The sequence below is a fragment of the Dysidea avara genome, chromosome 4 (genome assembly GCF_963678975.1).
Source record: "Dysidea avara chromosome 4, odDysAvar1.4, whole genome shotgun sequence".
Taxonomy (NCBI): Eukaryota; Metazoa; Porifera; class Demospongiae; order Dictyoceratida; family Dysideidae; genus Dysidea; species Dysidea avara.
Window position 1 is genome coordinate 38726034 of NC_089275.1, and position 21574 is coordinate 38747607.

General features: G+C 39.3%; 2 protein-coding genes across 6 annotated transcripts in view; one reads left to right on the top strand and one right to left on the bottom strand.

The window, feature by feature from the left end:
* The window catches only part of LOC136252056 (short-chain collagen C4-like), a 78928-nt gene extending 61361 nt beyond the window's left edge, over positions 1-17567 (top strand). The window contains exon 5 of the mRNA XM_066044411.1: positions 16740-17567. Within this exon, the coding sequence (XP_065900483.1) occupies positions 16740-17452 (713 nt within the window). The 3' untranslated portion in view covers positions 17453-17567. The remainder of the gene's footprint in view (positions 1-16739) is intronic.
* Positions 9223-15498, bottom strand: LOC136252054 (probable serine/threonine-protein kinase kinX). Of its 5 annotated transcripts, none has more exons than XM_066044406.1 (12): positions 15380-15498; positions 15148-15297; positions 14495-14580; positions 14405-14440; positions 13740-13785; positions 13580-13632; positions 13078-13122; positions 12439-12489; positions 11620-11691; positions 10777-10849; positions 10055-10731; positions 9223-9650 (listed from the first exon to the last, which is right to left on the bottom strand). In XM_066044406.1, the coding sequence occupies exons 1-12, from the start codon at positions 15411-15413 to the stop codon at positions 9318-9320; spliced, it is 1656 nt and encodes a 551-aa protein (XP_065900478.1). In that variant the 5' UTR covers positions 15414-15498; the 3' UTR covers positions 9223-9317. The 5 variants fall into 5 exon arrangements, with proteins under 5 accessions (XP_065900478.1, XP_065900477.1, XP_065900480.1 ...); XM_066044405.1 differs by having other exon boundaries at positions 13580-13633; positions 13711-13785; positions 15380-15497; XM_066044408.1 differs by lacking the exon at positions 13580-13632 and having other exon boundaries at positions 13711-13785.
* Positions 17568-21574: the final 4007 nt, after the last annotated feature.

Consider the following 21574-nt stretch of genomic DNA (forward strand, 5'->3'; position numbering starts at 1 on the left):
AAATTATGTTGTGTATCCACGCACTGGCGACCTGTGTCCGGGTCTTGTAGGTGTGTGAATTGTGTTGTGTATCCACATACTGGCGACCTGTTTTCGGGTGTTGTAGGTGTGTCAATTGTGTTGTGTATCCACGCACTGGCGACCTGTGTTTGGGTCTTGTAGGTGTGTCAATTGTGTTTTGTATCCACACACTGGTGACCTGTTTTCGGGTCTTGTAGTTTTGTAAATTATGTTGTGTATCCACGCACTGGCGACCTGTGTCCGGGTCTTGTAGGTGTGTCAATTGTGTTGTGTATCCACACACTGGCGACCTGTTTTCGGGTCTTGTAGGTGTGTCAATTGTGTTGTGTATCCACACACTGGTGACCTGTTTTCGGGTCTTGTAGGTGTGTCAATTGTGTTGTGTATCCACGCACTGGCGACTTGTGTTCGGGTCTTGCAGGTGTGTCAATTGTGTTGTGTATCCACGCACTGGTGACCTGTTTTCGGGTCTTGTAGGCGTATGAATGTTGTTGTATATCCACACACTGGCGACCTGTTTTCGGGTCTTGTAGGTGAGTCAATTGTGTTGTGTATCCACACACTAGCGATCTGTGTCCGGGTCTTGTAGGTGTGTCAATTGTGTTGTGTATCCACACACTGGCGACCTGTTTTCAGGTCTTGTAGGTATGTCAATTGTGTTGTGTATCCACACACTGGCGACCTGTTTTCGGGTCTTGTAGGTGTGTCAATTGTGTTGTGTATCCACACACTGGCGACCTGTGTTCGGGTCTTGTAGGTGTGTCAATTGTGTTGTGTATCCACACACTGGCGACCTGTTTTCGGGTCATGTAGGTGTATCAATTGTGCTGTGTTTCCACACACTGGCGACCTGTTTTGGGTCTTGTAGGTGTGTCAATTGTGTTGCGTATCCATGCACTGGTGACCTGTGTTCGGGTCTTGTAGGTGTGTCAGTTGTGTTGTGTATCCACGCACTGGCGACCTGTATTCAGGTCTTGTAGGTGTGTCAATTGTGTTGTGTATCGATGTACTGCGGACTAGTGCTGAAATGATTAATCAGACAATTGACTATTCGGTCGGCATGATATTACTCGATTCGTTAACTCACTATTTGATTATTTGTTACCACTCTAGTAAGCTGTGATCAGATAGATGAAGCCAACCTAGAAGCTTTAAATTGTGAACAAAGCGGCATATTTACACTCAAAAATTCCATGCTAGAAGAGGTAGAAATATTTTAACTCAAAGATTTCAGTGCTTAGTCATGCTTAAAGAATAATCGAACAATTGGTTGTTTTGTTCACAACTATTCGAATAGTAAAAATTGCTATTCGTTTCAGTACTACTGGGGACCTGTATCCGGGTGTTGTAGATGTGTCTATCGTGTTATGTACTGGGGACCTGTATCTGGGTATTGTAGGTGTGTTGTGTATCCAAGCACTGGCAACGGACCTGTATCTGAGTGTTGCAGGTTTGTGAAATTTTTTCTGTTATGTATCCATGCACTGGCGACCTGCTGCTATGCGTATTTTATTTCTAAGGGATACCTGTGTCATAGTCTAGGTGTGTTGGTTGTTTTGTATTTTCACCAAATAGTGCAAATACCTGTATTTTATAGACCTTCATTGTCTAGTAAGAAAGACAGTGGAAGAAAGTACGACCGAAAGATTGGAGATCAGAACTTAGGCAACCTCAAACCTCATGCTGAATTTAAAGATTGGACATTATGAGGATGACGCCTTTGAAGACTTGCTGAATATCCAGATGTTGTGATATATTGTGCAATATAATGCAACTGTAGTTTATTGACAATCTATGTAGTGTTTTATTTGCACCCGATTATAATGTTAGTTGGTGGGTGACTGCTCTATTAGAGTGACTGCTTTATTAGCTAGGGTGATTACTCTATTAGAGACTACGTAACATTTAGTGATTTCTGGTTTCTATGCATCCACGAATCTGCCATTGTAGTGAAAATCACGGGACTTCTACACTCTTCGGCTATAGTGCTTGTGCGGTCAGTGTTGAACTAGTTATTTAGTGTTCACCATCATGCATGCTGGTTTTTCCTCGTGGTTTAGTCCATGGTCCTAGGTTCTGTCGATGTTATTATCATGATCATTTCCAAGAACAGTATGTTCTCCATCAATATCCATGAACGGACGTAAGCCCGTATCAGTACGTCCTTACCTATTTTCAGTTACAAAGATGGGCTACCGAAATCCCCGTATTTATCATGATTTTAGCTGTCATACTCTGCCTCTGTCAGATGGGTTACTTCTGTCTGCAAAGTACATGCAGTGGTAAAGCTACATGCCACTATATATTACGCTATTATATTAGGCCAGGCCAAGTTGATTGACAGTTTATCGTCCGGAATATTTGAAAAAGTCATGCGGGCGGGAGGTCATTTTTCATATTTCATAACTTTTTTAACATGGAAAAACATTTTAAAAGTAGCTTCACACATTTGCTAGCTACTTTAACAATGGTTGCAGAGCTTATTTGATTACATCACTGTTAATACTTAGCTATTCGTTTATGCAATCTCTCTTTAGAAATCCATTTATTGAAGGTACTAATGAGTCCAGGCTGGGAATAATCGTCACGTTTGTTGTACACACCATGTTTTAATATGCAAAAACGAGTTCAGAAGTGTAAGCAATAATTATCACATGAGAAATAATGAATTATGGAATTATTGCTCTATTCCTGAAAACCCATGCGAGCGGTGACGATAAACTGTGAATTAATTTGGCCTGGCCTTATCAATGTTATCCAACACCTCCACCACCATGCCAGATGTAATGGTATAAATGGTGGGGATTTGACTTTTCTAAAAATTTAATTCTCCACCAACTGGGGAACAACCAATGGTCAAATCTCCAATAGCTTTCAAGCTAAACAAATGCCTAAAGCAATCAAATACTAGCGGAGCAAAGTTTCTGATCAAATTGGGCCTAAATCCTCCACTAATCACCTAGTAATCCGGGAGGATAGTAGGGCTTAATGTTGATAGGTGCTTAAGAAAACCCGGGATAATTAATTTAGACGCTCTAATAGATTTGCCGAATCTAGCTTTAAATTGCACTTCTAATATGTACCAACATCACTTGGAGTTACTCTGCCATTAACTCGTGTCCTAAGTCCCTTTATCCAGTCCTTTTACTCGTCCCTTTACTTGGACAGGTGCTAGTAGACATTCATAAGTGCCTGTTACATCGCTGTATCGTACACACAGTATGTGTCTTCCTCTTTACGATCACTTTCCTCCAAGTCTATATGGTGAGCTTCAACAACAAAATTTTTCATCGCTCGAGCTACTGCTGCTACTGATTAATGATGTCCCTTCGTCTGGCATAAGCTGGAATTTCTTGTGGCGGTGCCAAGTCAAGGTACTGAAACTGTTCGATTGCAATGTTCGCAATATACCCAAGCTCTCTTTCGCCGTTTCCTGTCACTCTGCTCGATAAACATTCTTTAATACAATACTAGTAGAATCGTGACACTTTAGCAAAACTCGTAATTGTCCATATACGGGTATGAGTTTGTAACTGTTCGTAACTATCCCATTTCCATGCATAAAGACGGACTACAGCTTTACCCGTAATTATCGTGATTTAAGCTGTGAAAAAATGCAGCCTTAAAAGCCTGGGTGAAAAAATTGTGAAATCAAAAGTGGCAGCCAAGAAATGGCTGCAATGTAGTTAGTGCTACAGTGAAACCTGTCTAATCAGGTAACTGCATAAAGAGGTCACTTGTCTAAACTGGCCATTGTAAAAATCCCCACATCCACCAACCATGTACAAAGTGACCTGCTTAATGCAGCCACCTCCTTAATGAGATCAGAAACTTTTGTCCCCCATGATGACCGGAATAGACAGGTTTCACTGTGATAAAGTTTAGTAATGGCTGTGCACATTGTTAAAATTTAATAGCATTAACATCATCGTAGCCATTTCTGTACTGCTACTTTTGATTTCACAAATTTTCCACTCAGGCTTTTAAGGCCTCACTTTTTTCACAACTTGGCTGTTTTTGTGCGATACATTTCAGCTAAAGCTAAAGGATGCTTAACTTTCTTCATTTGTTCAATGCTTCTACATCAATAAATCTATTCTGATTACAGATACATGTGCTAGAGTATGTCGTCCTGTTTGGCATATTCACACTGCCAAAAACATTTCCAAAATACAGTAGAGAGCTGCCCATTGAGCTTCTAACAGCAGGTAGATTCCTTCATCATATTGTTGGAGCAATGTCTGCTTACAAGAGTTAAACTGGCCTTCTGTCCAATAGTGTCATAGCTATTTCTCCATTTGTTGTATTCATGATAGTCTTCTCCACAGGAACTCATTACTATTTTGTGAACATTGTCATTTGTCTCAAGTTCCTGCAATATCACATTTATTCCCATTAGCAGTTTACCCTGTAGGCATGACAAAATTTGGCCTTTTTAATGCAAATAGTCATCCATAGCTCTATGACTATTTATAAGATTTGTGCCAAATTTGCTGCGTGGTTTTGCCACAACAGCTACATTCTTAAAGTATACTAAAATTCAAGAAAATTGAGCTATACTTTTGCATTTTATAATGATTTTGTAAAGTGTGAGCTCCCTAAATGAAGAAGAAATTAAGCTGAATTTGGAGGGCTGTTTGCATTAGGAAATCTTGCGGTTTATTGATAGCAAGACCACACCTCTTACCAATTTATTTACTTGAACATGCTGACCATACCCCTTGTTTGTTTAGAGATTCCATAGATAATATAGACACATTATTTATAGAGACACAGACTTGAGATACTCAAATACAGCAGTCACCTTAATAGAACAGTCGCATGCAAGTGTTTAGCCTTGTGCTATAGCAAAAATCTAGTAGTATTAATTTAAAGATGAAATAGAGATCCAAGCAATAAAATATAGTGAAACAATAGATAAATGATAGTATTACAGCATAGCTCAGTGGGAAAACCCCTACTTTAGCATTGAAAACAATAATTGTTATACCATGCCAATAATAGAGATTTGCTCACAGAGCTACTAACTGTACTATCATTCATCTCTAGTTTCACTGCTTTTTATCTCCTGGACTCTACTTTTAAACCTTAAATAATATATGTAACACTTTGACACCTCAGATCAAAGGAATTCCAGAGGATACATTTGCCTTGTACACCTCTTTAAAGGGATACATCTAAATGTACACTGGTGTACACTGAAATGTATCCCGGGAAAGTGGATGCATTTCTAAAAGAGCAAGCCACTTTATTCAAAGCAAGCATAGCCTTGATTTGGATGAGGTAGTGGTACCGCCCTCTGTTTGTTTTATGCAAGCTCAGATAAAAATCGATTGTGGGAATAATTTACTGTCCACATGATGATTGACACAAATTGAAGTGTTGCCACAAGAAGCACTCAAATGAAGGTGCTTCAGTATCCTTGCTGTTCTACAAGTTGGTATATGTTACTCAAAGGTGAGAACTAGTCTTACAGTGCATTCACAAGCATTTTGACACATTTTGAATGCAGACACGTCCACACTACAGACGACATGAGTTAACCACTCTATAATGAAGCTTACATCTTTAGGTCTTTAGTATATGTAGTGATTAGTCTTTAAACAATGCGAAAGCATTAAAACACTTGTAAATTCCCAAAAATTTGCCCTACTCGACTTTTCAATGATATCCGTAGGACTCGTCTGTTTATTATAACAATCGTAGCTACAGTGTTACTTGATGCCTAACCATAATCAAATCTTTCAGGCATGCATATAAAATGAATCCAGTGGTTACATTCGTATTGGCATCAAGGCTATCAGCCTGAATGGAAGTGTTACATATTAGCTGTAACATGGGCACTCATGATTTGTCTGCCTCATATGTATTCCCACAGCCCTCGGACTTTGGGCATACATATCAGGCAAATCACTCACACCCATGATACTAAAATATAGCCCCTTGGAGAAATCCCCACATTGGTATGTCATAACAAATATTCTGTTTGGTGTCAAAGTAGGAATTTTAATTTACCACAAAGCTATGTTACAGTATAATACCGATATCGTGTTCCACTATACATTTAACACTTGGATCTTGCTTCATTTTTTAAATTAATTCTTAAGAGCACTAGTATGTTCATAATTATGATGTCAAACTTCAAAGGAGCCATTGGTTGTATCATATACACCCAAAACCACAGATGTGCGACTGAATCTGACTAAACCAATCTTATAGCCCGAAAATACATTGTCTTAAATTATTGTGTATCTCCTTTTCTATATAAATTATAACAATTCTGTAAAGTTCAGGAAATCTCCAGGAATTTTTACATGAATGATAAAACTGGTACAGTACTTAGTTATCATGTTCAGAGAGAAAGTTACTAATTTCAAACTTTAAAATAGTAGTCAAAATTTTATGTCATCAGCACAAATGTTTATCCGAGGTGAATATACAGTATAATCTGCATGATACACTGACATGTCATGGTTATTGCAGGCTAATAGCCTACACTGCGCTGAGTGATCATTCACCCCTGCCAGTAAGAGTCCACCCACTGGATTCATTTTATGCTAGTCATACCTCACGACTTCAGTGATGGATGGCAGTAGGTAATGTTGCTCCTACATTTGCGATATAAACATACAAGTGCTATGGATTATATATATATATGGAAATACTTTACTAAGTCCCATAATCCATTGTCAACTAGCTCCACTGTTGTAAGAAGCCTACTATTATATATAGCAAGTCTACTATGCCAAACTATGGTAAATTATGTAAGCTCCTTTATTAACAATGTGTGCATATGCATGGTCTAGTATACTAGTATTATATTCATGTAGTGTGTGTTTATTAAAGGTCATAATGTCTATTATACAAGTAAATAGAAAAATTTGGATCTTTTAAGTTAAATTAGAAATCAAAGAAAAGAAAGTAGTGGAACAAGAAAATTATAGCTGAAGTATTGAAACAAGTGAGGTTGTCAATATGTAGCTGCAGGTATATTACTGGACCTATGCTTCAGTCTATAACCAATGTTTTTACCATATTCCCCATGATGTAGGGTCTCATGCACATTCATATTTGCAGCTCTCTGCCCCAGCCACCCTTAAGTCTACATACCTGATTGGATGGCTTTATGATCAAAGTTCAGCTATATACCTGGGAAAATATAACAAGTACAAAGGAAAAAAATAATTAGGAATTTTAAGTTCAATTAGGGATGATAGAAAAGAGTAGGGAAACAAGGGAGGTCACCTACACCTGCAGATATACTAGTGAACATTTAATCCCTACTTCAGTCTATATTAACTTAAAATTCCAAATTTTTCCTTATACTGGTTTGTTTATTTTCTGTAACAATGTTATGACTGGTGAACACTCGTATACCGCATCAAAAGAAAGAATAGCACCAGAGTTAAGTTTTCATCTGAATGTGCAACCCAACTACGGTACAGCTCAACTACAACTTCACACACGCATGGAGCTCCACGCATGGAACCACGCGTGATTTCGCGTGGAAGCATGCTTTACGATCCGTGGAAAACACAAATTCCACGGTAAAATAACCCACGCAAACAAGCACTGTCAACTCGTGATACCTCCGAGTTTTGCGAGGATTTTCGCGTGATTTGCGTGGCGTGATCACGGACTCGTTCTTTCCAAGACTAGTACATAGCTACGTACGTAGCTCACAGCTCAGCTAGTTATTTAATTTGTCAATTCACTAGAATAGGCATACTACGTATATACTACATACGTACGTACTTACTAATCGCTGAAAAGTGTTGGTGCAAATTATTGGTGCTTGCCCTACGAAGAAAGCCGGAAATAAGGCATTATTTGGAGTCAGGGATTTGCCATGCCTCGTTTGTCGTATGAGGCCAGACGCAGGGTGATATCGTTGTATAATTCTGATTATTCGGTGTTGGAGATCAGTAAGAGACTGGACGCCGAAAAAGTAGATGTAAGCCCTAGAGCGCTGTACAATTTAGTGCAGAAGTATCGCCTGAAAGGAACTATTAGGGACCTGCCACGCCGCAAGATGCCTCAAATTTTAACAGAAGAGATGAAAAGATTTATGGAGGAAAGGCTGCGTGCGAATGATGAGGTTACAGCTAGAGCGATGAAGAATTTGCTTCTGGGAAAGTGGCCAGATCTTGAAGTTTCCATTCCCACCATCAAGCGGGTGCGAAGAAATCTAGGCTGGGTGTGTACAAGGCCTCATTACTGCCAGTTGATACGTGAGGTGTGTGCTGTTATTATTATATTTCAAAAAGTTAAATGCATGTGTTGCATAAATTTATGGCCTGCATATTGTATCAGCACTTCACTATCTCATCATTCTTATGACTGCTTGACATCATGCATTATATTTGTGACTATATCATATCATGTCAATATATCCACAATGTTTTAACATACCATACAAGTTTGGACTAGCATCTCAAAACTACTAGTGGGAATCTGACACATATTATTGTACTTGTATGTACAGCTCTAGGTGATACCTACAGATCACCTAAAGCACACAAATATGTATGTAGCTAGAGCTCCCAAGCCATTATTCACTCTTTTAAAATGATGTGTTTTTAAACTTTAGCTTAATAAAAGAAAACGCTTGATTTGGTGCAAAGAGCAACAAAGAACTACTGAAAATTTTCAGGATGTCATTTTCTGTGATGAGTCAACTGTGCAGCTTGAGCAACACAGCAGAATTTGCTTTCGTAAAAGGATGCAGCCAAGAGTATTGAAGCAGAGGGCAAAACACCCCATTAAAGTGCATATTTGGGGTGGAATCTCTGCCTGAGGAGCAACCCAACTGGTCATTTTCTCTGGCATTATGAATGCCGAGCGCCTTGGAGCAGTGTACAATGCAGGATTGTTGCCATTTATAGAGGAACGTTTCCCAGACCACCATAGATTGTACCAAGATAACGATCCCAAGCACTCCTCAAAATACATTGAATATTTTTTGAAAAATAAAGGAGTAAATTGGTGGTACACGCCACCTGAATCGCCTGATTTAAACCCAGTCGAACTGGTATGGGGATCCCTAAAGCAATACCTAAGAAACTCCGCCAAACCAAAGAATCTAGCTGAACTGAAACAAGGGATTAAACAGTTTTGGCGGACTCTAACGCCTGAAGTGTGCCGGAAGTATATCAGCCATTTGAAAAAGGTGATTCCGAAGATAATTCAGGTGGAAGGTGATCCAAGTGGATATTAACTATAATTTATATACAATACAATATATACTGTTCCACATCATGTCAAAAATTATGCCTAAATCACTACATTGGGTTGTTCTAAACTTCTGACTGCTTTTTCAATTTTCTTTTAAGCTCCCTCCCCTGGTCATCAATTTTAACTATACAGTCATGCCAGTCACTTTCTTCATCAGCTAGTTTTTCTGAGGGGTGAACTTCAAAAACTTTCTTCTTTACATAAGATATGATCTTGGGGTCTAGTTTTTGCTTCTCTTTCCCAGTCACCTTATCTTTCCCCCTCCCATTAACGTTACTGTTAATTCTGGTGGTAGCATCCACAAGCTCATCCACCATTGCTGCGGCTAGAGATCTTCTGGTTTTATGCCTCATGATCATGGGGACGAGCTTGCTGGGGGGGATCGGCTCATCTTCCTACAATAAATACATATTACAATTAACATTTTACACAAATGATAACTTACTAAATAAATATATATCAAGTATAAAGCTGTACTACATGTATTTGCACATACTTGTATTTCTGTACAGGTTATTGTAACTGTTTGTGTAATAACCCTAGGGTTATAAGCATCGGGACTTCTACATTCGATTAGGGATAATGGAGATAAAAAGTGAAGGGAGGTCATCTACACCTACGCATAAAATAGTGTATAATTCCTGACTCAGTTGTATACCCATAACAGATTAAATCTCTACCGGTATCGCTACATTTTAGCACGGCTAGTTCTGTCAAACATGTACAGTTAAATAAGTCTTCCAGGCCATTCTATGGTTTACTCCTAGTTGAATAAACAGATTGAGATACAAATATGTACCGGGTGACTGGTTAATTGCTGGAGGTTGTTGACTGCCTGTTCCTGCCTGCTGTTGACTGGCTTCTTCCCTCCTTTATAGAGCTGGCAGGTCCCTGGTTGATAGGGCTGGCAGGTCCTTTGTTGATAGGGCTGATAGGCTCCTTGTTGACAGGACTGATAGGCTCCTTGTTCCCCTTGTACATTGGGTTGGTAGTTCCCTTGTTCCCTTTGTCTGTAGGGCTGGTAGTCCCATTGTTTCTCTTGTCCATAGGACTGGTAGTTCCTTTGTTCCCTTTGTCCATAGGGCTGGTAGTCCCCTTGTTCCTCTTGTCCATAGGACTGGTAGTCCCATTGTTCCTCTTGTCCATAGGACTGGTAGTCCCCTTGTTCCTCTTGTCCATAGGACTGGTAGTCCCCTTGTTCCTCTTGTCTGTAGGGCTGGTAGTCCCATTGTTTCTCTTGTCCATAGGACTGGTAGTTCCTTTGTTCCCTTTGTCCGTAGGGCTGGTAGTCCCCTTGTTCCTCTTGTCCATAGGACTGGTAGTCCCCTTGTTCCTCTTGTCCATAGGACTGGTAGTCCCCTTGTTCCTCTTGTCCATAGGGCTGGTAATCTTGTTTAAAGGATTGGTAGCCTGATTGAGCCGATGGTAGTTGGTCACCCTGGCGGTATGATTGGGGGGTTGTGTCGGATCCATTGCCTAGGTGTTTCATAACAGGCTAAATTTCTAGGACTTTAATCATACCTGAGCTGGTAAGTGTGCTAACACTCTTACAAACACTCTCTAGTTGAAGAAGGATTTTCTCAAATCGAAATTCCTAGCAAGATAACAAATTAGTCCAATGTATTCATACATACGTATGTATACAAATGTTTTACAAAATATTAACTTGACTCACTATGACTGTTACACATACTATATATATGAGGGAGGGTGTATCCATTCACTGGACAGACTACTGGATTTGCAACTCCCAAAATCAGGGAGAGACTTTGGTAGTAGTGTGTAGCATAATTATTGTTAGAATTTTAATTATCTTCGAATTCATATGTGTTATGACCTCATGCCCTAACTCCCTGGTAAGTGAGCACACTGAAAAAAACCTTATATATGCTATCACCAATAGACACTTCTGTACAATGTCAATATCTTTAAGATGGTATGGTAACATGTTCGACTGTGCTAAATACTTTTTACAGTACATGTTAATATAATCCAGCTATAAGATGTACCGTGTAACAACAAACATTGGCAAGAATGTCATTTGCAGGAGCTGAATTTATTTTGCTGAAATGTACATCGGCTATAAGTAAATCGGTGCTGCAACATAAGTATTTGGGACATTATAGCAACAAATTTTGGCGGAGAACTAAATTTGGCAGAATTGGCAAATTGTCATCAAATCGCCAATTTTTACATTTCGCCACGGTACGTACAGTAGTTCATTACAATGTTAAAATTTCGATACATAAAATTTTAAAAGATGGCACATGTATAGTTAAAATTGCTGCAAAACACATCAGGATTGTTTATCTTCCCAATACTACAGTGCCAGTCCGTAACAGTACACATTTAAAATCAATTCACCTGTTCATCATTGTATCTTCGGATTTCTGCCTTCAAATTTTCCATCGATTCAGCAATGTCATTTATATCAATCTAAAAATATGAAATGTAGGCATAATTAGCAACATGAGATAACAAAAGCACAGTAATACACTATCTACTCTTAAAAGTTTACACAAAAAGCAAAGCCTTTAGCTACCAGGTTAGAATGATCACGTGATCATACAGCACTGGGACACATGTCAATGCAGAAAATCCTTCTGAGACGAGATCATTCCTCCAGAGGAGGCAGGACTTTTTGGTTAGCATTCTTTATGCGGAGAGCTGTGATCCCAGTCCATACCAATGTCGTGAATAGTGAAAAAGTCTTAGACAAAATGCTCCACACAATCTATGGTAGCATTAAGCTGTGTTACAGGTTAATCACGTGTGTCCTTAATGCTTCCGCTTTGTGCTAAGCAATGCTCATTTCAAAACAAGTTTTATGCACAAAATTGATGAGTACTATCTTCTTGGGTAATTTATAGTCTATTTTTAAATCAAAATTCATTGTCTGAAGCACATAAGTTGCTCTTGTAGTCTTTGTTTTTACTATCGTACTAAGGGGACACGCCCATTGTAAACACAAAGCACTATGCTATTCCTAGTAGCCTGAGAGGCCAGCTGTGTATTTTACAGGGCTGTTAAATGGTCATATAGCTCGAAGCAAAACAGTGCTGTTAAATGGTCATAGAGCTCGAAGCAAAACCTTTTAAAGCATTTTCAAGATGCTACTACACCAAAATTTCAAACTAGCCCAAAGCGACTGTCCTATAGCAAATATCCTATACACACATGAACCTGTTTGCCATCAAAATCGTGAATTATCATTTTCTTTGTAATGTCAACAGCCTATAGTACAAACAAAAGCATTGCAACATATAACATATGTAAATGATATTGTATAACAATGAATAAGATAGGCCTAAGGAGCAAGATTAAAAGCTGCATTACTCCCCATGTAGGTAGAAATATTTGTTGTTTGATGAATATAATTTGTAGCACAGTCATAAAGTACAGTAGTGGACAAAAATGAATTACCCATTTCTGTTTTATGCAACGGAATTTCCATTCCGCTTGCACTTGATATTTTTGTAATGACGGCGGCTGAAAGAGTGGAGTTGGAATCACCAGCAAAAGAGCCTAGTGGAACACAAATGGACTATAGTTCAATGCATTAGACTTTGAACACTTTACTACGAACAAGTCGCCAGCCTTTTGAGTTGTTAATGTAAACAGCAGTGCCACAAAATAAAATGTGCACTAAAGCTGCCCTTAAATTTTAATAGCCGTCATCCTTGGATTATACTAAACGTCCTATTTCACCGAATGCCCTTACTGAACAGCTAGAGTCTGTAAAGCCAATCAGTGATCATACACCGTGCACATAAGAAATTCAAATGCAAGCATGCACACAGTGAAAGTATGAATTGTGCTTACCGAGTTTTTGTCATCTTCTTCAAGTGAACATTCAGGTTCTTGATGCTACAAGTACATATATTAGAAAATAAAACACCAAAATCGCATTAGTAACTCGAGAAAACATGGAATAACAGAAACAGAATAACTGAATCACCAAAATTTATGTTGAAAACAATTCATAAATATTAAGCATATACACTCCACACATCTGCAGAATATTCAATGGGGAAGGCAAAATCATCGGTCTGATTTTTATGTTGAATGCTCATAAAGAATCCACTCTACAATGAACTTTTAAATCTGCTTAGTTATAGAGACAGCACAATCACGCGTGTTGATAGTACTTTTATTAAATTACTAAAAGCCAACTGCTAAAAACAATGGTCAAACGAAGAATAGCTCAAGAAAAGAATGCACACAAATTTATTCACTTTGCAAATCAACGTACAACGAGCATACAGATCTTGATATACAGCAACCACATACAAAATAGGTTTTACTACTAAATGCTAATCCTTACTTTTGATCTAGGTGAGCAGGGAGGAAATTCACTGACATCAATTATAAAAGGATCCTGTAAGGTATTTGAAAAATTGTTTTACATCACATAAAGATAAGAGTATAGTGTATTTGCATGACAACATGGCATACCTTGTCACCCCCTCTCTTTGTTTCATCTCCCTTGTCACTCCCTCTCTTTGCTTCATCTACTGTCATCTTGTCAGTCTAATAAGTGGAAATATCTCTCAAACCCACCAATACATAATGGCAAGAGTGTATAATATAGAGAAAGAGAGTGTCCTACTGGAATACACTCGCCAAGCACACTGCTTAAAGTGATGATGCAATAGGCTGTAATCACATAATGTGTAAATGATTTGATCCTGGCCAATGCACCTGATTGCTGAAGAAGCATGATACCATGCAAATGCCATAGGTCAGCAAGTTTATTCCACTAGTGCCATTGACACCAATCAACAAGCCTTTCAGTTGGAGTTTCAATTACACAGTATACTCTAAATAAAATAATAAAGCCAAATTTCGCTATATCCCTGTACAGTAGTGGACAAAATAAAGTTTTTGTTCAATTGGCGTTCCGTTTAAGCTCAAGGTGGCAAGCAAACAGCCCTATTTCTACAAACCAGTTAGCCCTTCACTATTACAAGTTGCATAGTGTTGTGTAATATAGAAAGACAAATATTTTGATGCACAATAGTACCGGCACTAAAGCCAGCAGCTTCCTTTATAGACAAAAGAATGCATAATTACGTAATAGAAAATGCATAATTTTGATGACGCACGGATCATAATAGTTACGAGCAAAACATAATACACTGTAACTTACTGCTGGTTTCTTGTTCTTTTCACCACCATCATCATGCTACAGTACAAGAGTGTAACAGTACATGAGATATCCAATTTACAATTCAATTACCTTTAAACGTTTTCTTTTTCTCTTTGGTTGTTTCTTCTCCTTCTTCTCGGTGTCTGCTTGCTCTCTAACACACTCTAAGTAGTTACCTATGCACATATATACAATTTCAAGTTTGATTTGAGATCATCTTAAATCAATTTTTTATTTCAATCATTTAGACCATGGTCACAGATCACAGCACAGTATATATGATACCACTTGTACAATTTCCTCTGTCCCACTACTTTTATATTTTTTAAATTAATTATCAAAGTACCTTCTCTCTCGTCTACTCAAAAAGTACTTTAAGACCACAAGGTTTAGCAATTGGAATAATGCAGAATGCAGCAAAGGCCATTAACACCTGGAGGCTTTCTTCCTTGAAACATAGTCTACGGCCTCAAATTTTGGTTCAATAGACTTGCCTCATCCTTCTAAGCAAGATGGTGGCTATTTTTTAATGAAGGGCTGCACTACTTCCGGCAAAGTTATGGCCGCTTGTTGACAGACTTCAGGTCACTGAAGTAGAATATATAATTATCCCTTGAACGCCCTACATATAGTGGCAAAAATCGCTAAATAAAATTTCCGCAAAGTCGCTGTTCCGCTATTCCGTGTTTTATAGCCTCCCTCGAAGGATTGCTAGTGCTATGCAAACATGAATTATACATCACCTGTAAACAATAAATCAGCTTCATACTCCTTGTCCGAACAAATAACTCGGCATTTCCCATCGTTGATGTTTCCTTCAATAATTTGATTGCTCCGGATAACGCTAGTTCCCCCATCGCCGAAGTCCACCAAAGCCTTTGGCTTGGCAGATCCTAGAAAAAGAATTAGAATGACAGGTACAATCTTAACATCGACTTCCAAGTACTCAACGAAAACTATAAACCCTAAACTTACCTTCAGATACACGTCTTTCAGAGGTCCTGACCATTCTAAGTGCTAGAGTGTTCTTTCGAACCGTTCAGTTCAAGGCACGTGGTGATTGTGGTTAGAAGATCACGTGCAATTAAATTCTAATATATTCGCTGTGCAGGGCAGGGGTGTGATGCTTTAGCTCCCGAGCTCCTGTGCTGAGATCACTGTAAAGTTCTTTGAAATCACTGTAAAGGTCTTGCTCAGATCCCCTGAATGCGACACATCTTGCTTTTTTACTGCGTGGGTTCCACGGTTTCCACGCGTGTTTCACGGATTTCGTGAGGGCTCCACGATCATGCATGGAATCATTGCGTGGTTCACCACGAGACTGCATGGTTTCACTAGGAAGTAAGGCGAGTGAGTAAGCGTGGACCACGATGGCCGTGACAATGGAACCACGCATACACTGACGTGGAAACATGCGTGATCACGCGTGGAATAGTGAAGTTATAGTTGAGCTGTACCGTATCAATTACTGACTCAAACGTGAAGTGGCTAGTTTCAGCTATGTTCAGCCAGTTACATAGCATTGCAAACAAAGAACAGTAGGAGAAGCACCTTTGCAATCAATCCAGTCACCATGAAAAATATGGACAATTTGTGCATCTCATCTATCAATTACTGACTTGAAAGTGAAGTGGCTAGTCCGCTCCACTTTCAGCTATGTTCAGCCTATTACACAGTGCTACAATGAGCAGCAGTAAGAGAAACACCTCTGCAATCAATCCAGCCACCACAGAAAAAATGGACAATTCCTATTTACAAATGAGAAGGCATGCATCGCACTACTGCGAATCAACACTTTGTGCTGTCAGCAAATAAAAATGGGACACAAAGGAGGACAAAGGTAAGTCCATGATGTGTGTATTTTATGTACTGCAGTGTGCCAAAAGGTATATCTCTGGACGAAGCGATGCCAAACAGTGAAAAAATTAAGCCCATATCTAGCCTTAGCCATTCTCAAGTTACGCTTATCTGAAGGCAGGCAGGCAGGCAGGCAGGCAGGCAGGCAGGCAGGCAGTAGAAAATTCCATTAAATATTTCTTTTAATTTGTAGTTTAGGTTAGCACTGAAGGAACTTTATACCTAACCAATACTGCCAAGACACCAGGATGGTATTGTTTATGGGTGATAGTTTTGGCCAGAAATCCCAAACCTTCATTATCTATCATTGCAAAAGAAATTTCTTTGAATTTTCAGCATGAAAACCACATGTACAGTACATGTAAGTCAAAACAGATACATCCTATAGAGCTGGTTGCATGATGGTATAAGGGAATAGAGAAAAGTACTAGTGTTTCATTCCTATAACTTTTGTTAACATGTATATACTCTTATATAGGTATTCAAGGACCAACAGGACCACATGGTAGAGGAGAGCCTGGACCAAGAGGATTCAAAGGAGAAATTGGAATAAAAGGAGATAAAGGAGAGAAGGGTAAAAGTGGATTGCCAGGATCAACCGGTTCACCAGGAAGTGTTGGACAAAAAGGTATCAAAGGAGATAAGGAAGAGAGAACTGGTGGAACTGTTTATACAAGATGGGGACATAATCAGTGTCCGTCAACTGCTGAACTGGTGTATAGTGGAAGAGTGGGTGGCACATCTTATGAGGACAGTGGTGGTGGTAGTAACCCACAATGCTTACCTTTAAATCCCAGTTACCTTACAACTATACCTGGATCACATAATGATATTGCAACCATGTATGGAGCAGAATATAAAACAGACTACTTCAAAAGTGCTGCAAATCATAATGATATACCTTGTGCAGTATGCTATGTCGGTCAACGTTCTACAGTCTTCATGTTACCTGCTAAGTACAGATGTCCCTTTGGATGGACCACAGAATACTATGGATACTTAATGGCTGAGCGTTGGACTCATTATCGTTCCCAGTTTACTTGTGTAGATAGTGCTCTCAGAGCAGCAGTTGGTTCAGGATCTAACCATAATGGTATGGTGTTCTACCCAGTGGAGGGTAGATGTGGATCACTCCCTTGTCCTCCATATGACCAATCTAAGGAGCTGACATGTGCTGTGTGTACCAGATAAACTGTTATGCTGTTATACAGTAACTCAAATAGTTATTTTAAAGGCTGATGAATTGTTCACATATTATTATTAAAATGCAAGAAATTTGGGAATTTTAGTAGTAAAGAACACGACAAGTATAATAATATGCATCTAGATCAATTGATAGATATTACATGTACCTATACTTATTATAGCTAATGCATTAATTGTTTCATTGTAAGAACCTATGGGTTTATAAGTTCAAAAAGATTAGATCTTCATCTCAGTACTGTGAGCCCTATTAGGGATGGTCTAATATTCTACCCAGTGGAGGGAAGATGTGGATCACTGCCTTGTCCACCATATGAGGTCAACCATACACTGCACCAGATCCTCCACCACTTGTGAAGGCCTGTGTACAGCAGTCTTTGCCCTTTGAAGTCACTGGTATTGATTTCACCGGCGCATTGTATGTGAGAGGCAACAGAGGAGGAGAAAGTAAGGTGTACATTTGCCTATTTACATGTGCGGTGAGTCATGCAGTACACCTTGAAGTTGTAACGGATCTCACTGTAGAGTGCATTCTACAGGCCTTCTGACGCTATAGTAGCAGGAGATCCCTACCACGTCTTGTACTCTCAGACAACGCTTCAACCTTTCTGTCAGCTGCTGAGGAATTGAAATCCTTATTCTCCTCACCCTCACTTACTAATGCCTTAGCTAAGACTGGGGTAGAATGGAAGTTCATTCCCAAGAGAGCCCCCTGGTTCGGGGGATTCTGAGAGAGGCTAATTGGGTTGTAGTCTTGAAGAAGGTCCTGGGATGAGCATTCACAACACTTAACAGCCTGCAAACACTAATAATTGTAGAAGTAGAGGGTATTCTTAACAACCGGCCTCTCACTACTATTCCCACAGACATCAATGACCCTGACCCCATCACTCCTGCCCACCTACTGTCACTGCTTGAAGGTTCTTAGTTTACTAATTTGTTAAGCTGCTTTACTGTAGTTGTGCCCAGTTATACTGATAGTAAAATGTCAGTAACTTTAAGTATATGGAACATAATTGTTTTACTAAGTTTTAAACTCTCAGTAAACATCAGTGAATGCAGGTTTACTGAAAAGCTACTAAAATTCCAAACAATTAACTGTTCCATATACTGGGGATATACCACTCTAGTAAACTAAGAAACTTCAAGCAGTGTGTACGGTAAAAAAGTTGTTTGTGTGCCCCACCATGTGACTCCTGAGTATGACTACAGTGATCCTGATTTTGGAGATAACGACATTCAAACAAGAGCCAAGAAACAAGGAGCATTGTTACAGCATTTTTGGACCAGATGGAGGCAACAATATTTAACTGGGCTTCGAGAGTTTTACCAAACAAGTGGCTCAAATATTCAAACAGTAAAGCCAGGAGCTATTGTCTTAGTGCATGATAATACTCCTCGTCTCTATTGGCATCTCGCAGTAGTGGAGGATACCATTTCAGGAGCAGATGGTCTAATCAGAGCAGCAAATATTAGAACATCCACTGGCAGGACAAATCGGCCGATAACCAAGTTACATCTGCTGGAAATCACTACTGCAGAATCTGATACTTTATGCAAACAGAATTCCTCACCTAAGGAAAACCCATCAAACAGTGATGCTCAGAGCTCCACAGTGGAACAAACAGATGATATTTCTATATGTATCCCTGAGAGAAATCAACCTGTCCGTCAAGTAGCACTAAGAGGAAGACTGCAAGGTGGCCCCCCGGAGGATGTCATAAACTAGTAACAGCGATACTATTAATATAACTATTATGTAATGTACACTTTGTGCTATAGTGTATCACGTGCTTGTATTTCTAATTAGTGCACTGTTTTATTTTAGTGTGAGCACGTGCAGTTGAAGTAATCTGTCTCCTTCGCGTGCAGATCGATTGTCCATTACTGAATCGCTTCGAAACCCTTTGATTGAGAGCTAACATGTGCTGTGTGTACCAAGTAACTAACTACATCAAGCCGGCACACCACACCGTGAGTATATTTACAGGAAGAAACAAAACGCAGTTTTCACGCATACATAGCTCCATGCTCCCTTTTTGAATTGGTACCATTTTTATACTGCAAACGCCCTCCACCTTCAGGACCTGTCACGCTACAAGTGGTCCCCCGCCGCAAGTGGTCCGGCCGGACCAACTACCGCGCCTCAAGTAGTCCGGCCGGACCATGTAAAGTTGCTGCAGATGGTCCGCCCTGCTGCAACTGGTCCCCCCAATGAAATCTCCACTATCAGCTTCCCCAGTCCGTACTAGCTCAACGTCTCGATCACTGTGTACTGCGCTCCACGAAATACGAGTCCTGAAGCGAAATTTGAGTGATGCACGACCTAGCTATAGTCTAAACACTACCGCATTGTTTTGCACATGGTTCCCAGTGTAGCATGTTGTGGGATCGTACGCGTGTCCCCTTACCTTTCAAAAAATACAAACAAAACATACTCTAATAGAGCAGTCAGTTATTAACTAGAACAGTCACCACTATATATGTCTTAGTGTCATGTATAGTCATCGACATGCAGTCGCCAGCAGTATGTGACAGGATAACACTAAGATGCATCTCTGGAAGATGCTACAAATAAAGCTTCTGGGAACCTCCATCACTTTGGTGAAACTTGCAATGCTCAATTACCATCTCCACTTAGCTACCAGAGGCCATGACACACCAATTTAACAGTTGACTAGTTTTCTCAGTTCTTGAATCTCTATGCTCTGGCATGATTTAGGCTGGAGTGCACTGTAAAAAAATGAAGTGTGCCAGACACACATTTGAAGTATGTCGAAGTGTGTCTGACACACCAACAAATGTTGCAATATACACACTTTTGCACATGGTGTGTATATTGGAGTATCAGACACACTTTTTTTACAGTGTAAGGGTTAGACAGCTGTTCTACCAATGGTGGCAACCATTAATTCACTTTGGATATAGGCTTGGACTGTGATTGGGAACTAGTTACTAAGTGTCTTTCTGGCAATGAGCCTATAAGCAGCATGCATGTAGACATAAACACAACTTGGCTAGTCGAAAATAAGAAATCATTTTTACAGTTAGCTATGTATAGATTCTCTATTCTAGAATCTGTTATTCAGTTTGACTTGACTTGATGTGTGCTTTTCAGTCACTTGGAACAACTGATTATGACAACCAGCAAGAATTAAGGACTTACTTAAGTAGAAAGACAGGTAATAGAAAATCAGGTACAAATACAGCAGATACTGTATACTCAGTCATGTTACTTAGCAGCTGTCAGCAGACTTGTGTGTGTGTGGAGCCAGTAGAGATCACTGATAAAGACAAGCTGCATGATTGAGTTGTACAAGAAATTTTTGGGATGAAAAGGTGACATTGGAATTATGCTTCATTTCTATTTCAAACTATATTGTGATAGTGAGTCAGTGCATGCTATGTACTTTCATGCTTTCCATTTCTTTAATTTAATCCTGCATGTAGTTGATATTCATACCAGCATTGGCAAAATTTAGTGGATTCTCTATAATATCCACTGTTTTACCCTTGAATGTGTGAAAGCATCAGTGTTATGACCAGATTACCATCACTGTTGGCCAGTGTTACAGTAGGTTAGGATTATTATCAATAAAGTTAAATAATTGCCAAATCTGAAAGCTCCACTTTGCTATTAAAGTTACTGTATATTTTCATCATTTTGCACAGGGTCGTGTATGGTTGTATAGGAAATGTTCACAACAATACTTCATAAAAGCACTGGCACACAATTCATCGCAAAGATTGTTATGGCCACTCAAAGTTGCAAGACTCTAAAAGAGTATATGTGCAATGTAAGTAATTATTAAGTACTAAGTTATTTATTAATCACATAATCATTAACATAGTTTTGAAATCTTAATGCTTCCTAATTTAATAATTTGATTAGGCATGCAGGCTGTTCCATAATCTAGTGGTGGCTACGTGGAAAGTATTTATGAACATTAATCCTTGAAAATGATGACATCCCTCTTCTTGTGCATTGGCTGTGAAAGATATGGTTGGTAGCTGTAAAGAGCTCAATATAGGAGATGAAATTACTATATTGTTAATTTGCAGTCCCAGTTTACAACTGCCACATATTGATTCAGATGGTACTGACCTTCC

Excerpts from the sequence above, each read along its gene's own strand:
- LOC136252054 (XM_066044405.1), bottom strand. The coding sequence starts at position 15,413 with ATGGTCAGGACCTCTGAAAGACGTGTATCTGAAG. Across the intron at positions 13,123-13,579 it reads CCTGCTCACCTAGATCAAAA|CATCAAGAACCTGAATGTTC; the intron begins GTAAGGATTAGC and ends ATGTACTTGTAG. Across the intron at positions 12,490-13,077 it reads AAGAAGATGACAAAAACTCG|GCTGTTGACATTACAAAGAA; the intron begins GTAAGCACAATT and ends TTTGTACTATAG.